Raw genomic sequence first — 10,811 nt, 5'->3', positions numbered from 1 at the left:
TAATAGTTCCTGCTTGCCATTTCAACAGAAATGCACATCTAAAGAGATGACAAATGTGTCAGTTCTTGATACCTCCGAAACCCAATATGCATGAGTACCATCAAATTCCATCAAACACAAGTCCACAAATTCAGTGCTCTTCACTCTTGCCCATCCTTCGAAGTTCGACCTGTTGGAACCTATTGCTTTGCAGGTTTTAAGGCCACTAGCATATTGCCCTTGCGTCACAATGGGATTTTAATTGAAGAAAATTATTATTAACATGTTTTTATTAGTTCTTAATTGTTGTACATATTTGTTAATCACATGTGAACATTTTTAGCCCTACACTAATATTATTTTTCTAAAACTAGAGTTGATAAGAACAGTTAACATGTCACTTTTTACATAAGAAAAGTTGGGAGTTGGTAATGTGGATGGTGGCAAAACCAACACACCACTACTTTCTTTTATACTCTCTTTTATAAAGAGTATAGATAATATAGCTATTGGTTTTAAGGCCGTATATCTACAGGAATACATGAAGTTTTGCAGCTACAGATCGTAACTCAAGTTTTTGAAACCACATGGGAGCTTCTATGGCACAAATAAATACGTTTATTCCCCCCCCCCCCCCCCCCCCCCCCCAAAAAAAACTCTGAAATACTTCCAGATAGTACATGTGTAGCCTGAAAGATATGTAAAAAAACGCAGCACTTCAAAATCCAAAATGTTTTGTTTTTTTCCTTTGTACAAGATGATGGCTGCCTATGCAAGATATCTTCTGGGCTGCATAGAACTCGATATATATCTACTGCTTCTACAAACAACAGGCATTACAAAATGGAATACCACCAAGCAGCATTCCTTTCCAGGCCGGCAGCAGCAGCATTAGAGAAATGCTCACAAAATACTAAATGCCGTTACAAATGCTCCTGTCTCCCCCCTATGTTCCAAAAACTACATCAACCAAAATCGGTTGCAGGATCGTAGGATTGTTTGCCAGCAGCTAAAACCAGTAGTTGTGCAGATACTACTTTCAGAACTGCGTGAACAAGCCTACGCCGTAGAAAGGTCGTACAGATCTTTTGGATCTAAACCTACGTGGACAATACAAAGAAGGATGGCTAGCATCAAGTAACGGAAGAGGCTACAACATGTTTTGCAGGTGCTCTATAGACAACAGATGGCTCCACTCAAAACAACATGATGAGTGGTAACCGTTCTTTACCGGATGAATAGGAATTACTGCTGTATCATCCTTGAACGTTAGCAGGCTTGTGATTTCGATCAACCAGCCGATTCTTCACCTGAATATTCATGAAAGAGAAGATGTCAGTTGATTCGAAACCTTGAGTTCATTACATAAATTAGGTTCAGACAGATATTTTTAGCTCGCCAATTGACAATAGTAAAATCAATAATCATATAGCATTTTGTTTAATTAATGTCCTGTATGAAAAAAAATAAAATTGCCCTAACCAAAATTTGACAGCTATTGCATCTGAGGACAGTCAAAAACAGGAAGCACAGGTTCCCCAGGTTAGTTTTTTTTTCTTTTTTTTATGGAAAACAGCAGGAGACTCTTACTGCGCTATCTATTAATATATGTTAAGAGAGTTATGTACAGAAAAAAGGCGAAAATTTACAAAGCAACAATTGCAAAGAATCTATCCATGATTGCCAAGAAAGTTCCCCTAAGTGGTAACAGTTCTATGTACTCATCTAGAAGGATTTACTACTCCCTCCGTCCTAAAATATAAGGGATTTTGAATGGATGGGACACTTTATAGTACTACGAATCTGGATAAGCTAAATATATTTAATTTAAAATATATTAATTTGATAAACAAATATTTAATTAACATATTTAAATATTTAATATATATTAATATATTCGATATATTATATGTAATATTTAATTAACTTATATGTTACTTAATTTTTATAAGATTGCTATAGAGGGATTTTAAAGGATTTACTACTATACCAAGCATGAGTAAATGCAAGAACTGAACTAGTAACTCAGTTGAAAACATATTGAAGCATATGCATACAGAATTTGATGATAATTCTAACAAACAAGAACATGGTACAGCAATACATCGTTCCACTAACACAGGCATGACAAGAACTGCACAAGAGGAACAAAGATTTATGATGTCGGCAGATGATTTAGATAGGAGTAAATTGCATTCACAGTACATCAACTTAGCAAGTAGGTGCAGTTCAGTACTCCCTCCATCTCAAAAAGAATGACGCCATTGACTTTTCGCATAATGTTTGACCATTCATCTAATTCAAAATTTTAGTACAAATATGTAAAAGAGTAAGATCATAGTTTCTTTGATGATAAAACAAGTCAAAAAAATATTTATTTTTTAATAAAAACTTGAGAAGTGAGTATGCTAGTGCAACAACTTAGTAAATGGGTGCAATATATAAGTGAGCTTACGGGTGCAACAACTTGCAAGGCGGGTATGATTTTGGTATAATAACTTAAGTAGTGATGCAAGAACTAATTATTTCAAGCATCTTTTTGCTTTACAGATTCGATTTTTTATGTACTTTCATTGTCAATATACTTGCGTAAATTTGTATACGCATACTTATTTTTTTCATTCTAGTAACTACAAGTCAATTAAATTTTACTATGCAGAAAATTTTGTATTTCGGTTAACATTTGAGAAAGTGAAACAAAAAATCCAAACCAAGGGTGCAAATTGGTTAAGCAACGTAGTTCTTATACATTAAATCCAATATTGCAAGATAATATCCACAGGATTGCTCTATGTGATGGCATATTGACATCGTGGAATAACTCATCTAGCACTCGTTGACCAAAACAGCACAACATCCCTAACCAAGTTGTTGCACCAAAATACTATAAATATTGTCAAATTCTTGAACTAGAATGCACCCACTTGCCAAGTTGTTGCAACTAGGCATTCAATTCTCAAGTTCTTGTACTAGATCACACACACCTGCCGAGTTGTTGTACCGTGAGAGTGCAGTAGCAGAGCTAGGGCCCGGGCACCACGGGCAGTTGCCTAGGCTCCGCTGCATCAGACATTGGATTATCACTTAATAACTCTACTTAATCTGCTTCTTTTAGGGGATGCTACATCAGCCCCTGTTAGGCTTGCCCAGGCTCAAGGGAATTTCTAGATCCGCCACCACGAGTGCAATTTACTCTTTAGACAGGCTAGGTGTGGACCTAATTCTTAAATTGCTGTGCTATTCTCAAAATGTGCCCTTTTCCTGACCCAAAAAACTCATCGTCTGTACTACTTACTAATTCTTCAAGTCTTGTATCCACATGAAAAAAAAAAGCAGCCATACTTCAATTTTCATGTAGAAAGTGACAACACATATGTAGATGCACTAATTTGTAGCATTAGAACTTACCATCCTCACGTACTTCAGCTGCCCTAGAACTTCATCCGTACCCAATTCCTACAGCAAACAATATAATTTCAGGAATAGGATAAAAAGGTCACTTTGAAACATTGTTGTGTCTGATCTTACTAGATGTGCAATAGCCAAAAAAAGGTTTTGAGTAGCACAGTAGGCAACCCAGATATAAGTAGAATTCTTGGGAGTTGGAATGTCTGGAATACAATTTATTATGCAGATAACTTCAGGAAAAAAAAAACTTAGGTCAAATATATGAGCAGGCTGACTGTTTTAAACCCTATGTGTGAATAATGTATGTGGCTCTTAAAAGCAACAAAGTGTAGAATTGATGATGGAGAAGTAATGTATGTGACTCTTAAAAGCAAGATAACTGTCTTGGGATCAGAAATCAGAAGTAATGTCCATTATGACATGTAAAATATGTTGCCACTTTTTTTGTGTAATTAATACATTACTTAGTAAATCAAATGCAATCTTACCTGCGGAACAGCACAATCAGCGTGAGCTGGATCCCAAGGTAGACAACAGGAGCAGTCCCAATCATCTGACTGAACAACAAATAGAGGTGCCCTGCAGGAGATCCCATGAAGCATATCTATGAGATATCATCAAGGATAAATAAGATGTGAACAAGGAAAGACAAAACTAACATAAAGCAGCAGGATCACTGAAATCAATGCAAATAATTAGTGCTTCACTCAAAAATAATAAAGCACTTTACTAGTTGAAGTGGACTGAAGTAGGATGGATTCAATGACTTGATGACTAGCCAGTAGATCAGTCGTGGCTAATAGAGACCAATTGGTCATTAGTCGATCAATCAAACAAGTCACCAACTGTGGCAACTTGGCTCGACTATAAGACTTAATGGCATTGGTTCAGTACAGTACAAATAATGAGCAAACAGAATGTAGATAAGTCTAGAGATTAGCAAATCTGTACCTGTTTGAGGATTAAACTCACTAAAAGAATATGAATAATTTCTTCAAAAATCATATTTATATATATAAGCATGTTGTATTTTGTGCAACATCATGCCGGAAATTGAATAAATTTGACATGTTCAACATGTTGAACCAACTCCTACTTTGGCGAACAGAAAAAAGTTGTTACGCTCCTAAGTAGTCGTAACATCCTTTAAGGACCTTGTGTTACGTAAAAATGGAACCACACTAAACTTATGATACAGTGACCAGGAAAAAAGAAGCTATGATGGGAATCACTGATTAAAAAAAAATATATAGGCTCAAACCGAGTTGCCATAGAATAAACATGATTTGCATGCGTACCGATAATAATATAGAACTGGAGACAGACAACTGAGAAGTGAGAACAGAAATTTTCTTTACCGTCTCCATTTGCCGCAGACGACTGGCTTATCAGAATCTCCTTCACTCAAGATCTCACGGCATTGTATCCAATTACCGATTGAAGATCTATACTGAGTATTAGTTTTTGACCACTGTATAAACAAGGAACTAGCTTAAGAAACTTTGTGAGGGGGATACTGGAAATGGTTTTAACTGGAAGGTAAAAATCTTACGTTCAGTTTAGTGAGGTCAGCAGAATCAAATTCAGAGGGCTCCTCGCAATAAACATCACCACTACAAGAAAAGGAATAACAAGACAAACATGCTGACATAACGAGAATGTAAGCTACACTAATCTGGTGCCAGTGATGCAACAAATAATACACTATATCTCTATGGCTCTAAGTACGATTTATTATTCATGGTAATGCGAAAACTGAAAATTCTATTAATAACAAGAATTAAAAAGGTAAAGCCTTAACTTTTGAGGAGAAAACACTGTATTAACAAGGTAGAACAGCAACCATGTATGTGGAGCTTATACATAAATGCATGAAGATTGAACTATTTCATAATTCATATTAGTCCAAGCAGATGGCACATTATGGATGTTACAACATACTTAATGTTTGAAATGATTTGATATCATATGCACGTCAAAGACTTCTCTAGATCAAAACAAAGTCATTGTATAAGTTAGTTCGAAACTGTGGTGAATCAAATTTTTTGCAACAACAGCACAATCAGTCTCTGTCCAACAAACATGTCATGATCAAAGACAACCCCAAGTGATCAATCCAGCCCTGATTACTTAATGTTTTCAAAAGAATAAGATAAGGATTTTTAAAATGTTTGCTGTTGTCCCAGGTATGTGGCAGTTCTTCCATTTGTTCAATTATTTAAGTGAACTCTCATGATTTTTAGTAGCAATAAACATCAATATTACTAGTAAATACCGTTAAAAGCATGTTGCAAAGGAAAGGAGCAACTTAGTTTCCAGACTAAAATCACAAGCATTTTTTTGTCCAATAAGAAAAAATATTCCTCTTCAGAATGATAAACAACTAGCATTAGATCATTACAAAAATATAGTAATCAATCTCACATAATGATGATTTAGCATCATATTCAATTCATGGATTAGGAAGACTGTATCTTACAGCACTTCAGATTGTCATGACTAGAACAAAAACAAAAGTTAAATCATCTTTGTTTCCATGTAAAAAAGCTGCTTCTAGATATTAAGCTTGTCATAAAAAATTTGCATGTTTACTATATCTACCATCTTTCTTAATGCAAATGTCAACACTAAAAGCAATTATATGACACACCTGGAAGTAGGACAAGACCATTCTGGCACTTCTGCTTGAAAGTCTATACCAATTCGAACCCCAGTAACATATGGTTTGGTATCTTTTAACATGTACTCTATATGACTCATGCCATGAGGCCTTTGGTTGATATTCCCTGAAGATTTGACCTTTCCCTCTGACAGCTTGCCATACTGACTCTTTGGTTTCTTCCTGAAGCATGGCAGACAATACCATTCATCAGTTGGTACCTCATGAACACGAGGGATGCAACAAGACAGATGGAACGCTGCTTCGCAAGAATCACATATAAGCATCTTTAATGGATGGTCTGATTTCCCACAAGTTTTGCATTGGAACAGTAAGTTGGCATCATAACCAGTCAATTCCTCTGCCTTGATTTTAGTTCGAGATTCAGTTATGAGTCCATCTTCCCTCAGTATGGCAATGCAAAGATCCCTTGCCGATGTGAAGCCTGTCATTGGTTCTGTAGAACCAATATTTGACGATGAACATTCAGTAGCATCCTTTTTATCAAACATCATGAAAGGTGGCAGCATACTAGATACTGAAGATCTATCATTCACACCAGATCTTGGCACCAGCGGAACTCCAGCAGGCTCATCATGTTCAAGGATAGGTGCCGTTGAATTTGAAACCATTGCATCTGAAGTAACAGGTAGCAGTAATGAAGAGTGATCTTCAGAAGTGCAGTTTTGAGCTGTCATTTCTTTAAATTCTTCATTTGCTGTAAGGGAAGTTGAATCCTTCTCCATCTTCCTCCTTTTATAGACATTGCCATCCTTCTTTTGTGCGGATAGAGAACACATTCTGTTGACAGCTGGTGAACCAAAATAGCTTGTAGATGAAGGCACTGCTTCTGTTATGGATGATTTCCCTTCTCCATTTTCCTTTGAAGATAATTCTCTATAACTATTTGAAGAGCATTCACTCCATTTTGGAGTCATCTGTTAACCACATGTCACCACAAGCAACATAAATTGTGGTGCCAAAGATATATTTGCACTGCAAATAAAAGGTACTTCTCATACATATAGATTATACCAGTGTGTTGCTGAAAATTTGCTTTACGAGCTGACCCTCAACCTTAATGTGGTAATCCTTTATTTCAATTCCTGTGAGTAAGTTCCCAGATAATAAATTAGAAAGAACAATGCAAAAAGAACTGGTAAAGTATCTAATCTGTTGTAAAAGATATGGCCCAGAAAATAAGAATTACTTCTAGCAAGATAACAGTTTAGCACCAAGGGAATGTTAACAGATTTGATCTACCAAATAATTTAACTTCTCACAACTACAACAATTTCTGAAATTTTCACAAAATCAGAAGCTTTGAACAAATGCTTTACGAGTTTTACTGAAATTTTCGAAAGACCCTATTACATAAGAGTGCAAGCTACAAACTATCACATATTCACATGCTAATATGGGAGCCAGGAACAAATAATGGGGTTCATATAATTCATTCACACACAGAATTCCTGGTGCAAATAAAATAACTTTCAATGTCCCCATTGACACTAGAACTCCAAAGAAGATGACTAGGTAGCTGCAAAAAACACCATCCCAATTCCTCCACAGAAAAAAAAAACTATAGTCACACAATATTACATGTTAATGACTTAAATAGCTAGAATTATTTTATGCCATGATGTAAATCAATACTTGACAGTCTCATAAACACATCAAACCAAAATTGGCACAGATGCTGCTCAGAACCAGGTAGTAGTTTTTGCAGTGCAACCAAATGAGACTCGGGCCAAGGTGGAAGTCTTAGGCAGAGGACAAAATCAAATAATCGAGTCTACCTGCTAGATTTAAGGGCTATGAAATGGGGTAAATATTTCACTCTGTACTTTCTGCTGGCTAGTGGGACAGCCTTAGTATAATGAGCGGGGTATGCACACTCAGGTATACACGGAGGCCCAACGTTTCAGATTATTTTCCTGGAACAGACTCTAATCTGGTTTTGATAAGCAAAATGGTTAAATTAGCGCAAGAGGGGCCTGTGTGGGATAGTACAAAGTAGGGCGAAGACGGAGGATAAAGAGAAAGAAAGTGAAGAAGCGAGGGGGTTAGGGGGATAGAACAAGGATTTTTGGGTGGGTCAGATGTAAACAATACTCTCACCATTTCACATATTTTGGGTGGGTGTACTTGGCTGGTGACTAGTATGGGCCGGATCAGGTGATGCTGAGACAGAGGATGCCAATCGTGAGGCAGAGGGGTCGATGGCGGCGTAGATTCGTGTGAGATGGAAACACCGCCGCGTAGGATTCGGGGGTGAACTTACTCCCGTCCCATCCCCCTCACCTCTGGTACTTATATATGCAAAGCAGAGGCAATGCAAGAGGAACTTATCCTGCACTTGCCTTACCACTTCACCAGTGCTACGAGAATCAAGTTTAATGTTCCAACCATATTTTCCTCTCTTTTTTTGCAGCATGGTACTAATTTTTCACATTCAAATTAGAGCACAAAAATTACCAAATGCAATTGAATCAACCTAGGGGTTGTCTATTCATTGGTCAACTGAACTCACTTTTTGATGGCCACGATTGTTCAAAGACGTGCAGCCTTCACAAACTTAGCCCTTACTCTTTCTCTCATTCTTTTGCCACCTCATCCTCCCAATCTTCACCCCCTCCGTGCCACCACTCCCTCCCTACCAGGCCACCCTCGATCGCCACTGTCTCATCGCCCTCTCCTCAACTCCATTGAGAGCCTCCCTCATCCCATTTATTCCCCTGTCTCCTCCAGCTTGAACCTCCGGAACCACCCACCCACCCCTCTTAGCCTATCTGAGAATCTTCCCTCACTGCCATCACCGGAACTCGCCCTCATCCTCTTCCAAGGCCGAGGTGTCGCCTCAACACCCCACCACGGCCACCACCGCTCCAGCCATCGCTATAAGCCCAAAGACCCCCTCCCCCAATCCCCCCACCATGAACCCTAATCCGGTGCCGCCGCCGCCGCCATCCCCCTACCGCAGGATGCCGCTAAAGAGGACAACTAGAGCACAAATCTCACACATCCCCCACATGGATTCGACGGTGCGCAAACTCGACTAAATCTTTTCTTTATTACAGTTCTCAGTCATCTAACAGATAGCAAAACTGCCAACACAATGTCATTGAGATACATACATACAAAGCACAAAAGGGCAGACCTAACGTGGGGCAGTTTGAACCACCCCCTCCCCCCAAATATTTTTTCCCCAAACAAACTGATTAATAGTAATGACTAAGGTTAATACGAAGAGCAAAACTCTTCCAGATCGAGACCGGATGCGAAGGAAGGAAGGGATGCGCGCACGGGTGGCTCACCGGCGAGGAGGAGGATGCGGCGGGAGAAGAAGAAGAAGAAGCAGCAGCAGCAGCAGCAGGGCGGACGACGCCAGCACCCCGGTGCTACGAGGGACGGGGATCGGCGGCAGCGGAGGGGAAGCTCCGCGAGGATGCCGCGGAAGCAGCAGCAGCAGCAGCAGGGGTGGGGGCGCGGCGCCGCCGGCAGCGGGACGGAGAGATCGGCGCAGGCGGCGCGGGGAGCACGCGAGGAGGAGGAGAGAAAAGGGAGATGGACAAGGAAGGCCGGGAAGTTGGGCGAAATGGCGATACACGGGCTTTTCTATAGCCCAACCAACCCAAATAGCGAACGGAATGTATAATAAGGATTCTGGTCTCTCGTCAAATAAAGGGATTAGAGCGTTCGGCCGATGGTGCTGGATATGTATTGGCGCGAACTAAGTCAACGAACATTACTGTTTAAGAGTTCTGCTTAGCTCTAATACAGATCCTAAAGTTAATAAGATACGGGGAGTTCTGCTTAGCTCCAATACAGATCCTAAGGTCGATAAGATGCAGACATGCCAATCAGTTATGATGATCAACAAAGAGCCGACGTCGATGTCAGCCGATGTCGATAGGGTTTTGAACAATCGGCTATATATCCAATGTATATTCTAATACTTGAGTAAACAATGATATAAAGACAATCGAGTGGTGATAATGTAATAAGACAAGAATATAAATCAGTAGAAACCAATCGGCTAATAATGATATGATGGAATAAGTGTTGATCCAAAGGTTAAAACATACATCGGCTAGAGGTCCGATGTCATTAAATCCAAAAGATTAAATAATTAATAAAACATTTGTTGTCATCGGCTAAATCCAACTTATATGTAATCCTTGTGAGCCGATGCAAAGCCTAGATAGCTCATTGACTAAAACCCCGATGAAACTCTTATTGGCAATCAAAAAACATGCTAGAGATTATGGTTGTAAACATGACTTAGTAGGCCAAAACCAATTGATGCAACAAAGTATGAAAAAAAACATAATATCTAAACAATTAAGCCTTTGACTGTTTTTAAGGGTGATAGATACCTTTGCTAATCTAGATCGATGAAACAATAACTAATACCAACAAAACCCTAGAAAAGATCTGGCCAATACAGGTAAATTGAAACATCAACTTAGATTACCTAAAGTATATGATAAATAGGTGTTAATATCGACAAACCAAGAGTATTGAGACCATAACCCCGCCGATACAAACAACCATAACAAGCCTTACCCCTCATCGAAGATCGAAGCCGATGTAGCCCAACTCAAAGCGAGAACTCGTTGAGAAAGACAAATAAAAAGAGTAGCGATGCGCCGAAGTTATATTGATCGAAAGATGTCCTGCAATGGTCCTAGGTGTATATATTTATACCCGTAGGCCGTTAAGAGTCCTAATCGGACACTAAACACACTTTCCTAAAGAAAAA

At 38.9% G+C, this 10,811-nt stretch overlaps 1 protein-coding gene across 4 annotated transcripts; it reads right to left on the bottom strand.

Moving 5' to 3' along the window:
* Positions 1-657: 657 nt before the first annotated feature.
* On the bottom strand, positions 658-9,667 carry LOC127771055 (uncharacterized). 4 transcript variants are annotated; one of them, XM_052296859.1, is made up of 9 exons: positions 9,364-9,667; positions 7,082-7,152; positions 6,038-6,984; positions 4,940-5,000; positions 4,746-4,858; positions 3,876-3,966; positions 3,388-3,435; positions 2,964-3,039; positions 1,264-2,274 (listed from the first exon to the last, which is right to left on the bottom strand). In XM_052296859.1, the coding sequence occupies exons 3-9, from the start codon at positions 6,982-6,984 to the stop codon at positions 2,186-2,188; spliced, it is 1,425 nt and encodes a 474-aa protein (XP_052152819.1). In that variant the 5' UTR covers positions 7,082-7,152; positions 9,364-9,667; the 3' UTR covers positions 1,264-2,185. The 4 variants fall into 4 exon arrangements, with proteins under 4 accessions (XP_052152821.1, XP_052152819.1, XP_052152820.1 ...); XM_052296860.1 differs by having other exon boundaries at positions 1,264-1,289; positions 9,364-9,666; XM_052296861.1 differs by lacking the exon at positions 2,964-3,039 and having other exon boundaries at positions 658-1,289; positions 9,364-9,664.
* Positions 9,668-10,811: the final 1,144 nt, after the last annotated feature.

Source organism: Oryza glaberrima, chromosome 4, assembly GCF_000147395.1.
Source record: "Oryza glaberrima chromosome 4, OglaRS2, whole genome shotgun sequence".
Taxonomy (NCBI): Eukaryota; Viridiplantae; Streptophyta; class Magnoliopsida; order Poales; family Poaceae; genus Oryza; species Oryza glaberrima.
This window is presented reverse-complemented; position numbering and strand designations above follow the sequence as displayed.